Source organism: Microcaecilia unicolor, chromosome 4 (assembly GCF_901765095.1).
Source record: "Microcaecilia unicolor chromosome 4, aMicUni1.1, whole genome shotgun sequence".
NCBI classification, from domain to species: domain Eukaryota; kingdom Metazoa; phylum Chordata; class Amphibia; order Gymnophiona; family Siphonopidae; genus Microcaecilia; species Microcaecilia unicolor.
This window is the reverse complement of record NC_044034.1, coordinates 44,484,756-44,507,314: the sequence shown is the minus strand read 5'-3', so window position 1 is coordinate 44,507,314 and position 22,559 is coordinate 44,484,756. Positions and strand designations below refer to the sequence as shown.

The 22,559-nt window shown below is 42.1% G+C and overlaps 1 protein-coding gene across 2 annotated transcripts in view; it reads right to left on the bottom strand.

Annotated features, from left to right (window-relative positions):
* PANX1 (pannexin 1) overlaps window positions 1–22,559 on the bottom strand; it is a 75,334-nt gene that overhangs the window by 8,488 nt on the left and 44,287 nt on the right. Inside the window, exons 3-5 of one of the 2 annotated variants that reach the window (XM_030199351.1) lie at window positions 10,119–10,339; window positions 5,938–6,605; window positions 3,188–3,370 (exon numbers count right to left, since the gene is read on the bottom strand). In XM_030199351.1, the coding sequence (XP_030055211.1) occupies window positions 3,360–3,370; window positions 5,938–6,605; window positions 10,119–10,339 (900 nt within the window). In that variant the 3' untranslated portion in view covers window positions 3,188–3,359. Of the gene's footprint in view, window positions 1–3,187; window positions 3,371–5,937; window positions 6,606–10,118; window positions 10,340–22,559 lie in introns of those variants that run through there. The other variant, XM_030199350.1, reaches the window with a different exon arrangement.

Genomic DNA, 22,559 nt, shown 5'->3' with positions numbered 1-22,559 from the left:
AAAAAAAAAAAAAGAAAAAAAAGAAATGGCAGTGCGACAAGTGAAGCATTGAGGTGGCAGTAAAGGCTCCGGCAGTAACCTGGACGTAACTGGGCAGCTTGCAGCACTGCCCGATTACCGCCAGGTAAACACTGGCACTATAAAAATTAAAATATTTTATAGCATTGGAAATAGCATACACCACATTGAGCCTGCAAATAGGTGGGAAAATGTGGGGTACAAATGTAACAAATAATTAAAAAAAAACTACTGCCGGGATGCTGCAGTAGCCCAGCGGTACTTCTGGTTTAGCAAGTGGTAAGCCCACGTTGGGCTTACTGCCGCTTAGAACCTCCCCCCCCCAAAGTTTAGAAAATTTAAAGTAACATGCAGCTATTTTTTTTTGTAATTAAATGAAACAAAAAGTGAAAAAGCAGAGGTAATAACTTTACAAAGGCTAACAAAAGGTTAAATATGTAATGACTAGCCGTTAAGGCCATAAAAACGGGCGAGATTTCCAGCTACCGTCCTCGCCGCCACTCCTTCCCCCCTCCATGCCGGGCCCACTGCACAGACCTGACAGCGCCTCTCACCTCCGTGTGAAAGCACTGTAGGCAGCAGATCACTCTGCTGCTGCCTGCAGCGCTTCCACACGGAGGTGAGAGGCGCTGTCAGGTCAGTGCAGGGGGCCCGGCACAGAGGGGGGAGGGAGCGGCGGCTGGGATGGGGGAGAGGGTGGAGGTTGGTGCGCGCAATGTTCTTTTCCAGGCTCCAGCGGCAGTCCGACTCAGTTTCCCTCTCTGTTCCGCCCTCTGATGTCATCACGTCTTCACACAAGGGCAGGACAGAGGGGGAAGTCTCTACTGCGCATTTGCAGGTGAGTTGGTCACTTGCCGTTTATATGTTTGATTTAGCACTACTAAGCCTCCCCCCTTACTTCCTTAAATATTCTCTAACCTTGGAGAAAGGTGTCATCTCTGCTCTATTGCTTTCCTAGTTTCACTTATCTCTATTTTAGCAGTCAAAGTGGCCATTTTACAAAGCTACAGAAGGGCTAATGTGCAGGCAGCACGCACCAAATCGGCACTACCGCTGGGGTAGCGCACGTACCTGGTGGTAATTCCAACTTTGATGCGTGCTGAATCCCGCAGTATTTTCTACCGTGGGGGTGTTACCAGTGGTAATCGGCAGCGCGGCCATTTTGGCGGGTGTTGCATGGTTACTGTGTGGGTAGCATGTGAGCCCTTACCACTAAGTCAATGGCTGACAGTAAGGGCTCAGGCCATAAATAGCCACGCACTAGTTTTAACTTTTGCGCACGCTCATTTTCCAGAACATTTAAAAAAAATGGTCTTTTTTCCCAGCCATAGTAAAAAGTGGCCCAACACACTCCCTTTGTAAAAGGACCCCTGAGTTTTGAAATGGAGGTTGATGAACAGCACTGGGTTGAACCCAAGTAGAATAAAACAAACCTGGCCAAGTGTATAACAGTACATGTTGATCTGTGAAAACACCCTGAAGAGTAGATAAAAATATACTGGTAAACAGATCAGAAATGGAAGGTACATTCTGGAGCTTATGAAAAAAAAAGTTTCATCTTTTCCAGAGATCTTGCTAAGTAGAATCAATTGTACTGGCTAAAAACTTCTAAATGTTTCGGTGTGTCTCAAAACTAATGGAAAGGGATGGTAACTAAGACCAAGAATAAATATAATGCCTCTGTATTGCTCCATGGTGTGACCTCACCTAGTAGAATATTGTGTTCAGTTCTTTGCCGTACTTAAAGAAAAAAAAAAAAGACATACAGGCTCATTTTCGGAAGAGAAGGACGCCCATTTTTCGACACAAATCGGAAGATGGGCGTCCTTCTCACAGGGTCGTCCAAATTGGTATAATCGAAAGCCGATTTTGAGCATCCCCAACTGCTTTCCATCACGGGGACGACCAAAGTTCACTGGGGGGTGTCAGAGGCGTAGCGAAGGCGGGACTTGGGCGTGCCTAACACATGGACGTCCTCGACCCATAATGGAAAAAAAAGGCGCCCCTGACGAGCACTTGCACGACTTTACCTGGTCCTTTTTTTTTTTACGACCAAGGCACAAAAAGGTGCCCGAATTGACCAGGTGACCACCGGAGAGAATTGGGGATGACCTCCCCTTACTCCCCCAATGGTCACTAACCCCCTCCCACCCTAAAAAAAACATCTTTAAAAATATTTTGTGCCAGCCTCTAATGTCATACTCAGGTCCATCACAGCAGTATGCAGGTCCCTGGAGCAGTTTTAGTGGGTGCAGTGCACTTCAGGCAGGCGGACCCAGACCCATCCCCCCCACCTGCTACATTTCTGGTGGTAAATGTGAGCCCTTCAAAACCCACTGTACCCACATCTAGGTGCCCCCTTCACCCATAAGGGCTATGGTAGTGGTGTATAGTTGTGGGTAGTGGGTTTTGGGGGACTCAGCACACAAGGTATGTACCTGGGAGCAATTTGTGAAGTCCACTGCAGTGCCCCTAGGGTGCCCGGCTGGTGTCCTGGCATGTCAGGGGGACCAGTGCACTACGAATGCTGGCTCATCCCATGACCGAAGGGCTAGAATTTGGTCATTTCCGAAATGGGCGCCCTTTGTTTCCATTATCGCCGAAAATCAGAAATGACCATTCTAGGGACAACCATCTCTAAGGACGACCTAAATTTCAGGATTTGGGCGTCCCCGACCGTATTATCTAAACGAAATATGGACGTCCATCTTGTTTTGATAATACGGGTTTCCCCACCCCTCCATCAGGATGTTTTGCGAGGACGTCCTCGGCAAAACTTGGGCATCCCTTTCAATTATGCCCCTCATAGTGGAATTAGAAAATGATAAAGGGGATGAAACTCCTCTCATATGAGGAAAGGCTAAAGAGGTTAGGGCTCTTCAGCTTGGAAAACAGACATCTGAGGGGAGATATGATTGAGGTCTACAAAATCCTGAGTGGTGTAGAATGAGTAGAAGCAAATTGATTTTTTTACTCTTTCAAAAAGTACAAAGCCTAGGGGACACTCAATGAAGTTACATGGAATTACTTTTAAAACAAATAGGAGGAAATATTTTTTCACCTCAACAAGTAGTTAAGCTCTGGAACTTGTTGCCAGAGGATGTGGTAACAACCAGTTAATGTATCTGAGTTTAAAAAAAAAGGTTTGGGCAAGTTCCTGGAGGAAAAGTCCATAGCCTGTTATTGAGATGGACATGTGGGAAGCCTGGGATTGGTAACGTGGAATTGTGCTACTAACTGTGTTTCTGCCAGGTACTTGTGACCTGGATTGGCCATTGCTGAAAGCAGGATACTAGGCTGGATGGACCATTGGTCTGACCCAGTATGGGTCTTACGAATGCTCAGTTGAAAGCTAAAAAAAACCCACAACATCACTTTATCTTTTGACAAAGTTACAGTCCTAACATCAGAACTAACCCTAAAACTTAAAACCTTGGTGTTACTCATGGGCTGACATAACTGTTCAAAGAATGCTAATTCCCATCATTGAAAGTGGTTATTTGATAAACATTAATAGGATTTGCAGTGTTCTGTTCATGACACTGTACTGCTCGGATACAAAAGATATTTTTTTTTGTATTCAATAGGCATATGCCAAGACAGCAGTATAAAATGTAACCTATTCTCCATATGCTATTACACAAGAGAAGTTCAAGACAACTGAATGCTGTAAAAGGTGCTGCAAATCAGAAGTTATTTTCATCTCTGCATACAGCAGACTCATCCATATTAATAAAGTAACCATCGCTTTCCACAGCCCTCCATTGGCTTTGATGCAATTTCAATTATTCTTTTTAGCAAGAGAAATGTATTTCATTAGTAGCCTATTTCGTCTTCGCTGCTGAAAATTATTTCAATTGTTAACTTTTTTTAAATAATAATTTACAAACTGTTTACACTTTTCTATCTCCGATGTAGGGCAGGCATCTTGTCTCCAGTTCAGACTAGTAATACAGAGATTGTGTACCTCTATATCACATTTAGAATGATAAAGAAGGCACTGAGCACATTTGTTCAAATAGCGTTATTAATATAAGATTGTTATCTATTGTCAGCGATGATGTATTTTGCAGTAGTTACCATAATTTGGATTTGATGTTAACATAAGAGGGTTTTATGTTATGTTACTTTACCTTACCTTATTGTTGATTATATAAGGTTTATTTGTTTTAATTATGTATACCGTAAACCCTTAATTTTTTTTACGGTTAAATATGGATTTACAGAATCCCAGGGATAATGCACACTTTCAGCTAGTGTTATCTTTCCTGCCCAGGAATATTGGGGCCACCAATGCATGGCTCGATGCTCCCAGAAACCTCTTTAAAAGGGGCAGTAGGATAATAAAAATACTGCCCAAACACTCCCCCTCTATTCACCTCAACACCAGTCAGGAGTCTCCCTAGTACCTTGTGGGGGGGGGGGGGGGGGGAGGTAACAGGAGTATCCTCTGTTGCTCCTTCCCTATAGGCTACTGGCTTCAAAATGATGCCTCTTGACCCCTGGTTGGGTTCTTGCAGTATTACTGCTAGGGGTCAAGCCGCGAAATAAGGAGATTCCTGAAATGAAACTCCTTGTGTTTGCCAAAATATGGGGCACCCTGAAATGAACTCCTTGAGCTATCCATCTTTTCACCTTAAAAAGGCACAGAGAAATAATTTTAATCATGTACAATAGGGAAAAAATGAACCTGATCAGGAATAAAGAAAATATTAAAATGACACATATGAGATCTTAAGTGCTAACTTTGTATTTCGTATTGGATACGAACTCTGATTTTCATAAATTTGTGTTTCCTTTCCTTATTTGTAGGGTACAAACTTGGAAGCCTGTTTACAAAGGCGTGTTATTGTTTTTAGCGCATGCTAAAAATTAGCATGCGTGCTAACCGTGTAGATGCCCATAATATTCCTATGGGCGTCTACACAGTTAGTGCGTGCTAAAAAATGCTAGCGCGTCTTTGTAAACAGGGCCCTTAATAATCTAAGTATTCACCAAGCATGGACAATATTCAATAATTTAGAATTGTCAATTGTTTAAATGCTTTTTTTCTTGCAATACAATTTAAACACTGTGCTATAAGGATTATTTTACTCAAAGTTAATATGCAGGGAGTAATTAGAGTTTACTCATATGTGAGATCACTGACTAAGCAATAGTTTAAACCATCACCAATAAATATAGCTGGAACAGGTAAATTTAATTTTATGCCTTTTTTAAAGTTCCACAGTATAACACACATAAAAGGGCATTTTCAATATGACATCTAAATCAGACTTTGGAGTTTTTGCAGAAAACGTCCAAAAATCCAGTAGCAAACATGGATTTTTACTAACTTGAAAAACGTCTAATTCCCCCCCCCCCCCCCCCCCCCAAAAAAAATGGCCAATGTCTAGCAATCTTTTTGGACCATTTTCTGAAGAAAAAAAAACTCCATGTGAAAAACACAAAATCAAGACTTTGGGATGTAGGAGAAGCTAGCATCTCTCAACAGACTGGCCACACAGACATCCCAGCAGAGCAGTGGGGCACCCTAGGGGACACGGCAGTGGACTTCAAATAAAAGGTCCCAGGTACGTATCTCACAGTTACCCCCTTATATTGTATGGTGAGCCCTCCAAAACCCACCAAACGCCTACTGTATACCACTAGAATTGCCCTTATGCCTGCAAGTGTAACCTACCTGTGGGTACAGTATGTTTTTGGTGGGGTTTGGAGGGCTCACATTTTCCACCACAAGTGTAATAGAGTGGGTTATGGGCCTGGGTCCCCCTTCTCTACAGTGCATTGCACCGACCACTAGGCTATTCCAGGGACCTGCTTGCTTCTCTAATAGGACTGGCCATAACATAAGATGTTCAAATACCGCTTTGTGTTTTTCTATTTTGAAAATGAGCTCCAAAGCAATTTAAGCCTTACCTTTAAGTTCTGCTGCATTTTTTCCATTTTGTGCTTCAACTTTGTTATCAAGTTGGATGACTGCATGCTTTCCATCTACTGTATCTGTCTTTACTGTCCCAAGATTCAGCAGCAGCTGCATTGGGTTAATGTTCTCTGAATGGCTTGCAACATTCTCTAACACTTTTAGACATTTGTATGACTTAAGCTCACTAATATTTTCTTCAATGAAAAGCAGAAAGAGGCTTAGGTCATTATAATATCCAGACGACAACTGGAAAACGCTGAATGTTGGTAAAATATCATACACTCTGAGAACATCCGACTTCTTCCTGAATGGAATAAGCATGGTATAGAGCACAAAAGGCATGACCAAAACATACACAATGAGGTTAATGTAACTAAGAAGCTGAAACACGCCCACTGCAATAAGTTTGCATTGAATCAGGGCAGGAAGTGCCGTGTCATTCTTTAGAATTCCAGTTCTGATGTTGCATGTAAATTCATCGGTCAAAGAGAACAGACTGATGTAGTAGCCCAAATAGATGCAAGCTAACAACATGATGACGAAGGTCAGGCATCTGCAGATGAGGTACTTGACTATTAAATTCTGTGAGCTTCTCTTTGACTTTAGATACTGCTCTACAAAAGGATATTTAAAGTGTTGGTTTTCAGATATCTCCCAAACACTGAAAAGGAAGAAAAAAAATATCAAATGCAGAACATCCGACATGTGGAATAGAAAACAGATGATTTCAGTGTCTTGTGGTGATGCAGCGCCAGAACATAAAATAAAAACGGTCCATTTCTCATGACCCATCACATGTGCTACTGCTGGAAGTTGGTGTGGTCATGACCACTGTGTTAGTATAGCACCATGTAGAATGCTGTGCCTGTTCCCGAGCCCCTTCTTATTGTAGGACTGGGTTATAAGCAGCCTATCTTTGTGCAAAGACCATATTTCAACACCTCTCCTAAGTCCTTGCTTTAATGATTTAGCTACACACAGGTGTTGAATGTGAATGAGTTTGAACATTTAAACAATGGTGCCATATGTTACGAATTCAACCCTGGCTACAAAACAACAATAAAAACCACCCACACATTCACCTGATGCCTTGCATTGATAAAAATAAAAACTTTTTATTAAGTATAAATCATCTTTTTCAACTATTATCGTATCAAGCTGCAGAAAAAAAACCTCCCAAACATCCAATGGTGTTACAAAACAAGACAAATAAAGACTAGGCAACAGGGTGCTGTAGGGAATTTAAATATTATAGAAATGAACTTTGCAGGAGAATGTGATAGTTTTGGGCAGGGGAAAAGTGTTACTGGAGCCAGTTCACGAGAGCCGTTTGTTAAGTTTTTAACAATTTTGGGAGCTGGTTGTTAAAAAGTAGGCCACCCACGGCTACTTTAACAACCAGCTCCCAAAATTTGGGCTCGGGCTCCCTCCTGAACTCCCTTTTACTTTGCTGGTGGGGATGCCGAGCCCCGCCACCCAAATAAATACACTGCTGCCACATCCCGCTGCTTGTTTCTGGCTCTGAGCAGCATGCCAGGACTTCTCGCACACGCTCAGAGCATGCGTGAGAAGTCCTGGCATGCTGCTCAAAGCAGGACACAAGCAGCTGGGAGCGATGGCAATCCATTTAGGGACTCAGCATCCATTCCAACAAAGGTATGCCTAGCATGCCCACACCAAGGTGGGGGGGGAAGAGAAGAATGTGTTGCACCCCCGAATGTGTTGAACCCTCCCCCCAAATTGCAGGGCTGGCTATGCCCAGAGAGACAACACGTTATTAAAAATTTACCAGCACACCACTGTGTATGTAGATTGTACATATGTACATTTACAACAGCTACTGTAAATGTTTGTGGCTTCAATCTAGCTGTAATGTCTAACAGTTTATTTCTAGTATTTTCACATTTCACCTTTGTTATACCACAATTTAAAGTAGAAGGTTTGGGTATAGAGAGAGTGCCAAACAAAAGGGGGCTTATGTTACAACTGATTGTTACAAGGAAATGAGTAGAGGAATTAACTAATGTGAGGGAGTCATAATGGGGCACCCAAGTGCACAATTTTCTTTTTTTTCTTGTTACATTTGTACCCCGCGCTTTCCCACTCATGGCAGGCTCAATGCGGCTTACATATACAGGTACTTATTTGTACCTGGGGCAATGGAGGGTTAAGTGACTTGCCCAGGGTCACAAGGAGCTGCCTGTGCCTGCAGTGGGAATTGAACCCAGTTCCCCAGGACCAAAGTCCACCACTTATTTGTACCTGGGGCAATGGAGGGTTAAGTGACTTGCCCAGGGTCACAAGGAGATGCCTGTGCCTGAAGTGGGAATCGAACTCAGTTCCCCAGGACCAGAGTCCAACACCCTAACCACTAGGCCACTCCTCCAATGTGATATTAATTTGTACATCTTATTGATAGAACAGCCTGAGTAAAATAAAGGCTTTAAGAAATGTTTTAAATGTCTTGATTGAGGGCTCAACACAAAGATCCCAAGGCATGGAGTTTCACGATATAGGAGCAATTACACTGAAACATGTAGTCTTAGCCAGATGAGGGTGTATTTTGAGTTGGGACAACCAAAGGATGTTCATGCGCAAAGCAAAGGGCTCAAGAAACGTTATATGGTACAAGGAGACTATATTTAAAAAGATGGAATCCTAAAATGCAGTATCTGATGAGAAAGAATAAGGGTTTTAAACATTATTAGGTAAGAAATCAGGAGCCAGTGCTCTTTTATGATGCTGCATCAGTATTTTGGGTATTTCCTAGCACCCTAAACCAGCTTGACGATCGTATTTTAAATTATTTGCAATTGAGGCAATCCCTGGAGCAAGGAGTTGCAGTAATCAAGCCTAGAAATCAAAGTACAAGCCAATAATCAAACAGATCAGAGAATATGAGCTGTGCGTATCTGACAAGAGCATGTAGAATCACTTCTGTACAATCTTTGAGATATAGGCAGAGTATGTGAGATGATTACCTACGGTAACCCCCAGAATTTTGACAAAAACTTTTCAAGGCAACTAAACATTATGTATGACTGGTAGGCAGGGAAATGTAAGAGGAGCCATAAAAGGGGAAAAAGGAAAATTGTCTTTCAGTTACTTAGCTTTAATCCATTTTTAGTGTGCAATGAGGTTTAATTTATATGAAATAAAGATAACATGAGCTGACCGTGATCAAAGAGGAAAGGAGTCGAATGCAATCTACTTGGATTTCAGCAAAGCCTTTGATACGGTCCCCCACAGAAGTGAATAAGCTGAAAGGGTTGAACTTAGGACCGAAAGTGGTGAAGTGGATTGGAAACTGGTTGACTGATAGGTGGCAGAGGGTGGTGGTAAATGGAATCTGCTCAGAGGAAAGGAAGGTGAATATTGGAGTTCTTCAGGGGTCGGTGCTGAGGCCTATTCTGTTTAATGTATTTGTGGGAGACATAGCTGAAGGTTTGGAAGGAAAGGTTTGGCTTTTTTGCGGATGACACAGGGTTAGGGTTAGTGATTTCACAGTGAGAATCCTGAAAGGTAACTTTAAAACCATACAAGAACGTAAGACCTTTGAAGTCAGAATGATTGAATATTTTAACACCCAACAGAAAGGACTTAACAAGGATCTGGGGTTCCTAGCTCATTATAAACCATAAAGCTGTATGTCTCTGTTGATCACCCCACCCCTCACCTATCCACACCCATCCTGTTAGAATATCAATGATATGCTTTGATGTCCCCATGCATACCTCCTACCCACTCCCATCCTCCCACCCTGTCAGACTGTCATAGTAATGCTTGAATGTTTTCACTTATATACACTGTCAGCTAACACATTTTCTTATTTCCAATCTGACGAAGAAGGGCAACCTTTGAAAGCTAATCAAGAAATGTATTAAGTTATGTCCAATAAAAAAGGTATCATCTTATTTTCTTTTCCATGTTTTATTTTGTTTGATTTCTATTGATAACCTGCGGATGACACAAAAATAGCCAATAGAGTGGGGTACCATGGAGGGAGTAGAAACAAGTGTTAGAAGAATTGTTGAAGGTCTGGCAGTTAAAATTGAATATAGCACTTTATTTTTCTGGGGTATCTGTTCTTTCTGGTTTCACTGTTACTTTTTGTACTTATTATAAAGAAACCACTGTACCTGATAAAACAAATTTCAAAAAAGCACTAGTTTACCTCTGTGCCAGGTTATCTACTGTAGGAGATGAGCTGGTGGCCTCCTTTTTGTCTCCAGTTGAATAGCTATTTGCAGCTTTGATTGCCCTGTTGTAGGCCTTGTCTAGCTCTTCCAGGACAAATTTCAAGTCCGAGAAAAGATGAGGTGCAGCAGTGAAACGCCAAAATAAGGAAGGGAGGTATAACAGGACAGCAACTAGTAGAAGAATATATGGGAAAAACTGTAGAGAAGAAAAAAGGAAATTAGAAGTGAACACATTCAATTAACAATCAACTATATAAAGCAAAATAACTCTTATTTAAAGTTTTAAATAAATTGACAATCAATCCTAATTACAATTGTAATTCTGGTCCTGTGGGTGGGATGTTAGGTCAAGGGTTATTTTATTTTGTTGTTTGTTTAGATGGGTCCTTGTCGGTAAGGAAAAGATACTTGCCCCAAAACCTCACTATCTGAATGAGATGTGGATGAACAGACTGGCTAGGTCATATGCAGGCTTATTTTCGAAAGAGAAGGGCGCCCATCTTTCAACACAAATCAGGAGATGGGCGTCCTTCTCTCAGGGTCGCCCAAATCAGCATAATCGAAAGCCGATTTTGGGCGTCCCCAACTGCTTCCCGTAGCAAAGGCGGGACTGGGGCGTGCCTAACAGATGGGCATCCTCAAGCGATAATGGAAAAAAGTGCATCCCTGACGAACACTTGGCCGACTTTACTTGGTCTTTTTTTTTTTTACGACCAAGCCACAAAAATGTGCCCTAAATGACCACCGGAGGGAATCGGGGATGACCTCCCCTGACTCCCCCAGTGGTCACTAACCACCTACCACCCCGAAAAAAACTTCAAAAACTTTTTTTTTTTTTTTTTAAAGAGTATGGGTGAAGGACGTCCTTCGCTATGCCTCCGTCCGTGCGACGGCAGTTGAGGACGTCCAAAATGAGGATGTTTCTGTGAGAAGGACGTCCATGCCTTTGCTATGCCGGTGACACCCCCTTTATTTATTTGGATTTTCGATCACAGGTAGCAGCAGTGGGATTTGAACCGGCCACCTCTGGATTACAAGACCAGTGCTCTAACCACTAGGCCACTCCTCCACTCCCTTGAAATCTGGCCGTCCCTGTGGGGGGGGGACCAGTATGCAGGTCCCTGGGGGGGGGGGGAGGTATGTGTGTGTCAGCAGAGGCATAACAAAAGCGTGGACGTCCTTCTTTCAAACATTTTGGACATCCTCAACTGCCTCCCCCACAGGGATGGCCAAATTTCACTGCTACTTGTGATCCAAAATCCAAATAAATAAAGGGGGTGTCACAGGCATAGCAAAGGCATGGACGTCCTTCTCACAGAAACATCCACATTTTGGACATCCTCAACTGCCGTCGCACGGACGGAGGCATAGCGAAGGACGTCCTTCACCCATACTCTAAAAAAAAAAAGACAAAAGTTTTTAAAGTTTTTTTTCGGGGTGGGAGGTGGTTAGTGACCACTGCATGCCTTTTTCTGTTCAGTTAGTGCATCAGTTAGTCCACTGCAGTGCTCCCTAGGGTGCCCGGTTGCTGTCCTGGCATGTCAGGGGGACCAGTGCACTACGAATGCTGGCTCCTCCCACGACCATTATCGCTGAAAACCGAGGACGACCATCTCTAAGGTCGACCTAAATGTTGAGATTTGGGCGTCCACGACCGTATTATCGAAACAAAAGATGGACGCCCATCTTGTTTCGATAATATGGGTTCTCTCACCCCTTCGCAGGGACGACCTGCGAGGACGCTCTCAGGAAAACTTGGGTGCCCCGTTCGATTATGGCCCTCATGGACACCCACCGCAAGTCACTTTCTGGTTTTTATACAGCAATGAGCTGTTTTACATACATGAGTTGCATGTTTTGCATCTCATTACTATTTAACCCGCTATTTAAATATTTTTGCAGTAAAAGAGGTCAGTCAAACTATGTTAGGACCCCTACTACTAAATAGTAGTAGTAGTAGTGTTAGGGCTTTAAGTTGCATTAATTAATTTATTTGGATTTATTTACCGCCTTTTTGAAGGAATTCACTCAAGTACAGTAAGAATAGATCAAACATGAGCAATAGGCAATTACAACAGTAAAAATATTCAAACAACAGTACAAAGTATGGTATGGTATACTACTTGAACTGTCACCACAATACGTAATAGAACATTTTAATTGATAGTGAAGGGTAAAGCAAAGATGTAACATATAGATAGGTAAGAGAGTAAGAGGAGTTAGAAAGTAAGGTGACTGATTTAAAGAAAGTTGCACACGAGGTCAGCGCTATACACTGAACTTGTAAGGAACAGTCCCTGCTCTACTACTATTACTGATAAATTTCTATAGTGTTACTAGAGGTATGCAGTGCTGTAGATCTTTTCTCTTTGCTTTTGTTTGTTTTAGGTTAAGAAAATTAAATGTTCCTCTCCTCTCTGCAGCCTGTTTTCTATATGGTCTTGGAGTTCTTCCAGTCCAAATCCGCCCTGGTCTGTTTGTCAGTATTGCAAATACAAAGAAACAAAGGCTCTTACCAGGCTCAGCAAGGTGCATTTTTCCCCCCCACACTCCAGCCTAATACAGCATTTGCTCCTGAAAATTATCACTAGGTGCTCCTAATAACCAAGAAACAGTACTACAGTGCCATCTGCCGTCACTGAAGAAAAGCAACTGGCTAACGGCACAGTAGGACTGGAAATATATAGAGAGAGCTATTTCAGAAAACTACAAGCAGATCAAAACCTGAATCCCTGAAAATGAATGGTTAAGGAGGGGATGAATTCAAACTTTAAAAATTATGAGACTGAATTGCAGCACAGGATAGTGAACTACAGACAAGAGTGGAGGAGTGGCCTAGTGGTTAGAGCACCGGTCTTGCAATCCAGAGGTGGCCGGTTCAAATCCCGCTGCTGCTCCTTGTGATCTTGGGCAAGTCACTTAACCCTCCATTGCCTCAGGTACGAACTTAGATTGTGAGCCCTCCTGGAACACAGAAATATCCAGTGTACCTGAATGTAACTCACCTTGAGCTACTACTGAAAAAGGTGTGAGCAAAATCTAAATAAAAATAAATATATAAAAGATGGTTCAGAACCAGCACAGAAAAATTAGTTAAGAACAAGACAAATGCAAATTTTATACCACTGAACAGGAAAACAGTCACACATCTCATCACTGGGTGTGACATGCCAAAGTGTCAGAAAAAATTGTAGACAACAGACCCAGCAAGGTAGTATGTTATCCACTGGATGCTGTGTAAACACTAGCAGAAAAATTAAGATGAGCCCTCTATAATACAATCTCTCCTACAATAGTGGGAATGAAGGAGGGGGGGGGGGGGGGGGGGAGAGAAACCTCTTCAAGTCTCCAATAAATAATCCCTGCTAAAAGTAAACACATTCCAAACCTGTATAGAAAGTTTCTGGTAGTAAAATAAATAAATACAGAAATTATGGGAGATGCATATTTCCCAAAGCTGACATATTACAATTAATAAATTCAGAATAAAAATACTGTTTTGTACCTTTGTTGTCTGAGCATTGCTCAGTCCCAAGGGCTGATTTCTGCTTTCCTGCGTCTTCTCTTAACTCCCTTACCAGGGTCTCCTGTCCTTTTGACATTTCTTCTCTCTCTAGGTCTACCATCCATCTCCCCTCTGTATCCCTGTTCAGCATCCGCCCTCTCAATATCCCTACCTTCCCCCCATATTCAGCATCGCTCCTCTGTGCTTCTATCTCCTGTGACCCTATTCCTACACTCCCTCCCATTCAATCTCTCTTGTGTGTCCCTGTTCCTCTTCCCTTTTTCCTCCACCCTGGAGTCAGCATTTCTCCTTCTACTCCCCCCCCCCCCCCCCCCCACTGCCTCAGCCTCTCCCACCACTTGCCCCAGGAGCCAGCATTTCTTACTCTCTCTCTCACCCAGCCCCCCCCCCCCCCGCTAACGTTGCTATAACAGAAAAATATTGGGATCGCAACCCTGACAGAATTATGGAGAATGAAGACATTGTGATCACCTGGGGCATTTCTACTCCCACAGATGCAAGGGTAAGGGAGAAAAGCAGAACAGCATTATTAATAGAAGTATGAGAACTGTGTATGGAGAAAGAAGATCTTCATATACTAGCCAACACAACTGGAAACCAATAAAATGTGATGAAAAGATACATAAATTGTCCCTGTTGTATTGGGTGCCATTGGCCTGATTAAAATGAATTTCCACACGTATCTTAACATGTTGCCTGTGCACATTGAATCTAGGAGCTTCAGAAACTTTGAACTAAAGTATTGAGATGAGAATTAGGAATAAACCCGACAGACTGAAATAATATCTGCTTTGGCATCAGAGTTTTTCTATCATAGTATGTGCTATATTTACCCATATGCAAAGAGTACCCTGAGGTATAACTTCAAAAATAACCTCAAAATACTGAATGTTTCAGAAACGAAGGACAAAACAGGACAATACTATTCACAGTCCTAACAACTAATTAAGGGGCCCTTTTACTAAGGTGCGCCGAAAAATGGGCTGCGCTAGTGTAGGCACGTGTTTTGGGCACACACAGATCCATTTATCAGCGCACGTTTAAAAAAAAGGCCTTTTAAATAATTTTTGCTGAAAATGGACATGCGGCAAAATTAAAAAATTGGCCCGCGTCCATTTTGAGTCTGAGATCTTACTGTCAGCCATTGACTTAGCGGTGAGATCTCACGCATTAACCGTGCGGTAACCGTCTACGCACGCAGAATGACAATTACCGCCTGGTTGCTGCCGCGCCACAAAATAAAAATTATTTTCCAGCGCGCACAACGGATGCACATCAAAAATGAAATTACCGCAAGGGCCACGCGGTAGCCGTGTGGTAACTCCAAATTGACGCGCATTGGGCGTGCGTAGGTGCCTACGCAGCTTGGTAAAAATGCCCCTAAAAGCCTGCAGTCCACTGCAAAGGTAGGTTAAAAAGGGTTAGCAAATAAAAAGCTAGAAAGCTGAAGATCCACATAAGCTTTTCTTTTTTTTTTTTTTTTAATTAAAAAGATTAATGTTCTTATACCATTCCATTTAGGATTACCATATGTCCAGTTTTCCCCGAGCATATCCTCCTTTTCAGAAGAGGAAGTATTCTTCTGTCCCCGAAGGACTCGGAGATATGTCTCATTGGCATTAGAGCTCTTAAGTGATGCAAGGCCTGTGGTTTCTTTTGAAAGTTGTGTGCTAGGTTAGTTAGATTGAGCAATGTATTTGAGACATGTTGGTTTTAAAGCGATGTAAGGTCATACAACTCTTTCCCCACATAAATCTCTTGTATAAACTGTTCTATTAGAAACTGAAAGTAACTTCCACTGCAGTACGCCTGCTATTTATTGTGGGCTGTAACAATATGAAATACGCCAAGAGAAGCTCAAGGTGGTTGTGTATCTGACAACTTTGATCAGCGAGTGTACTTTTCTCTTTGCCCCCCCCCCCCCCTACACCTCTTCCTATTCCATCTCCCAGATCCCTTCCACTATTCACTGTTCCTTTCCTCCTTTATCAGAACCAATCATAACAATCCATTTATTATTATTATTAGCATTTGTATAGCGCTACCAGACGCACGCAGCGCTTAACATCTGACACAGAGAGACAATCCCTGCTCAATAGAGCTTACAATCTAAAAATACAGACAGACAAGACAATTAAGGGTGAGGGAAGTACTGGGTGAGAAGGAACAAGGGGAGGGCAATTGAGCAGAGGCTAGGAGCACACAAACACCAGAAAAAGGACAGGTTATAAACTTTATTTTAAAAAAATAATTTTTTATGAAAATGTGCCATTTAATTGCCACAGAATTTGTAAACTCTTGCCATGGAATATTGAAAATTCTGCTTCCGATCAATGGATAAAAAGTCTATCAGTCGGTATTAGTAGAAACCTAACTCAAATACTGCCTTCTCAGAATCTGGCATCTCCGGGCCAGTCTCATTCCTAGAATTTATTCCAAACAGAAAATTACAAAGCTTTCTCCTAGTGATTAGCTGAATGGCCTAGCACGAAACCTGTCTGATTATCTGTTATCCCTGTTATTCTCTTCTATTAAAAGTTGGCGTTCTTTTCTGTTTTTAAAGTTAGATTTTCATTACTTTTTGTATTCCACTTTGATGGCTACCCATAAGCGGTTAATCAAATTAAATAAACCTGATCAAAAGTGCTCATTTCTGCACATTTGGTGGTCCTGCCCCCGGTTGATACCATTTTGGGAGGCGGTGATGAAAGCATTGGTAAGAATGTTTGGAGATTCCATGGTGTGTAGTCCACAGGTGTGCTTGCTGGGGATGTATAATGACAGTGACTCATGGGAACGGAGCAAAATGTTACGTTGGGGTCTGGCGGCAGCAAAATGCCTGATAGCTCGGAAGTGGCGAGTTACTGGCCCTCCTTCCTTGGGGGATTGGAAAGCAAAATTAGAACAACTCATAGCTATGGAGCGCTTAACGGCATACCGTAGAGATGGGAAGCTACGGCGCAAGAGAGGATGGTCTCGACTGCAAGAATGGGTGAGGACAATCAAACTTTGATAGGAACGGGTGGTAGGGAAGGGAGGAATGGAAGAGGAGGGCTAGAGGGGGAAGTGAGGCAATTATATGCTTGAACAAATTTAAGGGGGTAGGACAGAGCTGAGGGTGTAGACCGTTGTTTATAGTGATTGGGAGTTGATAGTTCAATTTTCACCATAAGGGTGACTGGGTTGTTGTTTTGTTCTTTTCTGTTATATTATATGGATGTCCAATATTTTAGGACAACTTGGCATTATCTGTATTGTCTTGAATGTTGTAAGTTGCTTCATTAATAAAAATATTTAAAGTGGAAAAAAAAATAAACCTGATCAATTTAAGTGGTCTTAATATCTTATCCAAAGCCTCACTCAATGGTCACTCGGATAATTTACAGAAAACTTTGGCATATGTTTTAGTATCGTAATTATACAACTGTCAGCGCAGAAAGTATATAATTGCTTTTCCCTAATTCAAATTAAGGATAGCCAGCCAATGTAATGGGTGGAGGAGGAGTAGCCTAAGGGCCAGAGCAGTGGGTTAAGAACTAGGAGAGCCTGGTCTAAATCCCACTACAGCTCCTTATCTTGGGCGAGCCCCTTAGAGGCCCTTTTACTAAGGCCTGCCCAAAAGTGGCCTGCACTGGTGTAGGCGTGTGTTTTGCATGTGTGCTGGTCCATTTCCTGAGCGCGCCTTTAAAAAAAGGGATTTTTTTTAATTGTGCCAGAAAATGGACGTGCGGCAAAATGAAAACCAGCGCTCGTCCATTTTCGGCCTGAGACCTTAACGGCACCCATTGACTTAGCGGTAAGGTCTTACATGCTAACCAGGCAGTAAGTGTCCAACGTACGCCAACTGCCAATTACCGCCGGGTAGGCGCCCTACAGTAGAAAATATTTTCTATCGTGTGTTTTTGGCGCGCACCAAAAATGGAATTACCACCCAGGCTGTGCGGTAGCCGGGCAGTAGTGCCAATTTGATGTGCATTAGATGCGTGTAGGTGCCTATGCACCTCAGTAAAAGGGTCCCTTAAGCCACCATTGCCTCAGGTACAGACTGTGAGCCCTCCAGGGACAGAAAAATACATTGCTTCAACAGCTTCTGAGTGCAGGCAGAAAATAAGAAATAAAATAATAATCAAGAATGTACCCCCCGGTTAGTGCGCATTAAAAATTTTAATGTATGCTAAAATTGATTTAACGCACATTAACTTACACTAATGTGCGTCAAACTGACTGTGTGGCAAACATACATACACACACATTTTTTTTTCTCTATGCAAAATCCTTAGTCATCATCTATTTGCAGTAATTATAAAAGCCTCAAAGCCAATGTGTACAAATTTTTTTCTATGACTGAAAACATGAACCAGGCAAAACAACGTCTTCCCTTCTTGTTCACTAGGCAACAATTTTTAGTTATGACATCTTGCCTAAAGCATGATAGATCAGTTTCAGAGTTACAGGAAACAACAAGTACAAGATATTATGGCACTATTAGATGGTGGCTAATTCTCTCAAAAACAGAATATTCTTCTGTTATAGGATGTGAGTCACCAATTAAAAAAAACAAACAAAAACAAAACATGTCCTGAATAGAGGAGTTTGAAAAAGTCCAGCACATAGACACAGGGCCGAATTCTACTTATGACGACTAAAATCTAGGCGTGTCCAGTTTATGCGCCTAGTGGTATTCTATAAACCGCATCTACATTCAGACGTGGTTTACAGAATAGCACTTAGGCTGGGTGGACTTGCCTAGATTTAGGAGCAGACATTTACGCCAGTGAAAAGCTGCTATAAATGCCTGTGCCTAAATCTATTCTGTAACCACGTGTGTAGATTTGATCGATGGCCCTGACATGCTCAAACTCCTCCCACTGCTGTACTCCCATTTTGGCTACACACGCTGGAATTTACGCACATCTCTTTATCGGCCAATTATCAACACCAATACGCTTGTTAATTGAGTAGTGTGTGTAAACTGGCAGCCTACAATTTAACGCGCGCTAATCAGTACCACATATAGAATCCGGGGGATAGTGTATCCAATGTTAATGCTGGAACGCCCCCCCCCCCCTCAGTTATGGTATTATGACGCTTCAATGGTGGTCTATAAACGATTTCCCCTTCACGGATGTCGATAATGTTGCCTTGTAATGTTTAATGTTAGAAGGTGGCTGCCAGTAATTTATTCTAACCCCCCCCCCCTCCCCCCCACAATTCCTGGATGAATGTTTCTAATAATCACCAAAGTCTATAGATGGTAATCACAAGGCAGGTTAAAGTGCATGTGCTTTATCATTTTCTAGAATCCCACAAGGATAAAGTTGGATTTTTATTGAAAATGGCACATAAGAGAGTTTAATAAATAATTTTAACTCAAATATTTGTTTTTATTGAACTATTTCATTTTGTACTCTTGTGCACGTAATTTTTTTTCAGCACTGTTTAATCTGGATATTTTTTTCTTTTAACATCACTGTTTCATGAAATGAGTTAAATGAAATGCTACAAAATTAAATCTCAAGGGTCGCTTTCAGCTCTAAGCACCACAGAACAATATAAATTAACATTTATTAGTCATATAACAATTTTGCAAGGTTACGGTTTTATGGTTGCCGAAGTCGTTAGATTTTGGAAACAATCTATTTCTGTTGTCATTGAAAGCCTGAAAACCGTTATATAAAATTACTGAAAATGTTAACGATGTTAATGCATGATACTGGCTGATAAATAAAACATGAGTTGTTTGCCCAATATCTGAATCGGTATCTAATTACTAAATAACATTAACATGGGGCTCAGATTGGTAATTAGACCCTTAAGGGCCCTGGTTTACTAAGGTGCGTTAGCATTTTTAATGCGCCCACAATTAGCACACGCACTAACCGTGTAGGCGCCTATAGGGATATTGTAGGCATGTACATGGTTAACGCGTGTTAAAATACATTAATGCGCCTATAACACAGTTAGTGGTCAAGAATAGCATGTAACCACTCGCCTCCACCTACCCTCCTCTCTTCCTTCCCGTTCACATTAATTGATTTGCTTACTTTATTTATTTTTTTTGTCTATTAGATTGTAAGCTCTTTGAGCAGGGACTGTCTTTCTTCTATGTTTGTGCAGCGCTGCGTATGCCTTGTAGCGCTATAGAAATGCTAAATAGTAGTAGTAGTACTAAACAGGGCCCTAAAACTTGATAAAAAGTGGCAAAAATGTGAAAAAAAAAATCAAATAAGCTTGTGTAAAATTAAAATAGCAAACTGATGTGTGACTCATTTTTAAAGATTCTTTTTCTTCACCAACATTAATGATAGTCTAAATGTCAGCTAGAAACGTCCTTGGCTTTTTACCATAAGACGTGACAAACCTAATTACTGTCCCATCAATAGGATTATTACATCACCAAGATTATGACACTAGTGCACTTATGTCTTCTTTTGACCATTTGTTTCATTGTTTTGCAGATAATACACTCATCGCCTATTTAGGAGGTGGTAAATGCTCCCGCATTAACCAGTTAACACACCAATGTGAACATACTAGCTGCTTAGGGCCTTATTCTATAAAGGATATGCTCCTAAATTTACATTCCTAAATTACGAGCATAATCTATTTTGGAACACAGAGTATGCTGAGCAAGACGAAGGGATAGCTGTGCTACTTAGAATGAGATTGAGGACTTCCCCTGAAGAAGCAGTGGTGAAACGTGCTCCCGTAGGGACAGTCCGATAATAAGGTAAGTGTCTCTCAGTCTCTCCTGTGAATTGTCAATGAATAATACAACCATAAGCCAGTCCCATTGAATAGAGCTTAGAAATAAATGCTAACAACAGTTTAGCCCCAATTCCCTCCCCCTCCCAAGATGGAACTCTCTGGTCTAGGTATCAGATGAGCAGGAGGCATCCGGACGTGAGGTCCACTTAACATACAAGTCCCAAATTTTATGGTATTTAGTTAGATGTCCTGTGCGCATAGCTGTGAGTCTTGACATCAAATGAATATTGTCCAGCTTACGTAAAATTGTTTGAAGGCCAGGGAGAGTGGGGCTCTTCCAAGTCGTCGCTAAGACCATCTTACTTGCCACAAACACCTGTGTGGCAAATTGATGAACAGGCTTTTTAACTCCACGAGGTTTAAAGTGACAGAGACAAGAATCCATTTTCATAGGCCAACTAACTGCAGTTACATTAAAGATAAATTTCAAAACATCTGCCCAGAACGTCTGAGCATGCGGGTAGGACCACCAAACGTGAAACATATCTCCTTCTGAATCACACTGGCGCCAACAGAGTGCTGAACCAGAGTGGAACATCTTGGCCAAACGCTGGGGAGTATAGTACCAACAGTAAAGTATTTTGTGCCCATTTTCCACCACTGCACTTGAAATAGAAACCTGAAGCTAAGATTTAAATGCTTGTTCCCATTGTGAGAACTCGTATGCTACACCCAAAGCTTTCTCCCACTTAGATAGATAGTACTCAATAGGGTTACGGAATGAGAGGAGAGCCCTATATATTCTCGAAATGCCCCCTCTCCCTCCCCCACACATAAGCCCTTGTTCAATTAGGGTCTCGGACAAACTTAAGTCACCTCTTGCCCTACGTAAGATAAGATCTCGCAGCTGGTAATATTGAAAGGCATGCAAGAGAGAAAACCCATACTCTTTACATAGCTCTTCAAAGGACAAAACTACACTCTCCTCCTATATTTGACCCAACTCACAAAGACCCAGGCCCTCCCACAAGCGGTAACAGGAATCCTGGGTACCTTGGGTAAAGTGGGGGGCAAAGCGGATAAACATGTGCAGAAAATATGTACGGCCTGGGAAAAATTTTTCTTGTATCCTACTCCAGGTTGTCAAAGGCCACTGGAGCAGAGGCAGGCAACCTCTAATTATCTCTCCAAGAACCTGTCTAGGCAGCCATGGTATTGCTCTCAGTGGGTGAGGGTCTAACCACCCCTGCTCAAGTCGTTTCCAAATCTTCCCTGTACCCTGTAACCAATCTGCCAATATTCTAAGATGGGCTGCTTGGTAGTATAATAGAAAAGATGTGCTTGGTAGTATAATAAAAAAGATAGGACCCCCCCCCCCCCAATGCTCTCAGCTGGTACATCACCTCTTTACGCACCCTCAGAGGTCTTTTCTTCCATATGAAGGAGAAAACTCTACATTGTAAACCCCACAGGAATTTGTCTGGTAGAGAGATAGGCAACGCCATGAATAGATAAAGTAATTTGAGGAGTATGATCATGTTAACTGCGCTGATCTGCCCTACCCAGGAGTGTCAGCCCCTGTCAATGATCTAGTTCTAGGAAAAGATCCCGCACCTTAGGGGGGAATTTGACCTCATAGAACTCATCAACCCGACGGGTTATATTAAAATACTCAGATATCATATATATCGGGTTGCCCACCGAAATGGGAACTGAGATTGCAATACAGCTATATGTTAACTAGTCATGTTCACATCTAGGGCCTCTGATTTATCAAGGTTGATCTTAAAGCCTGAAACTGCTCCATAGTCTTGCAACACGTCAGAAACTACTGGAAAGGAAACCATCAGTTTCACTAGGGTAAGAAGTGCATCGTCAGCAAAAAGGAGAATCCGGGTCTCGATGTCCCCATAATCTCTGGATGTGACCAAATAGTGATGGCAAGGGGCTCCATAACAAGTGCAAAAAGCAAGGGGGGACAGTGAACTTATTAGTGAACCCATCGGGTCCTGGAGCTTTATTAGCGGCCAACCCCCCGATTGCTTGATCTATTTCCTCCAGCTCAATAGCCTGAGATAATATCTGTCCAGCGCTATCCGGTAGCCTTGGTAGATCGATTTTATCAAGATACTCAGCAATAGAACCTGCAGAGGGTTCAATATCTGGGGAATAGAGTATTTCG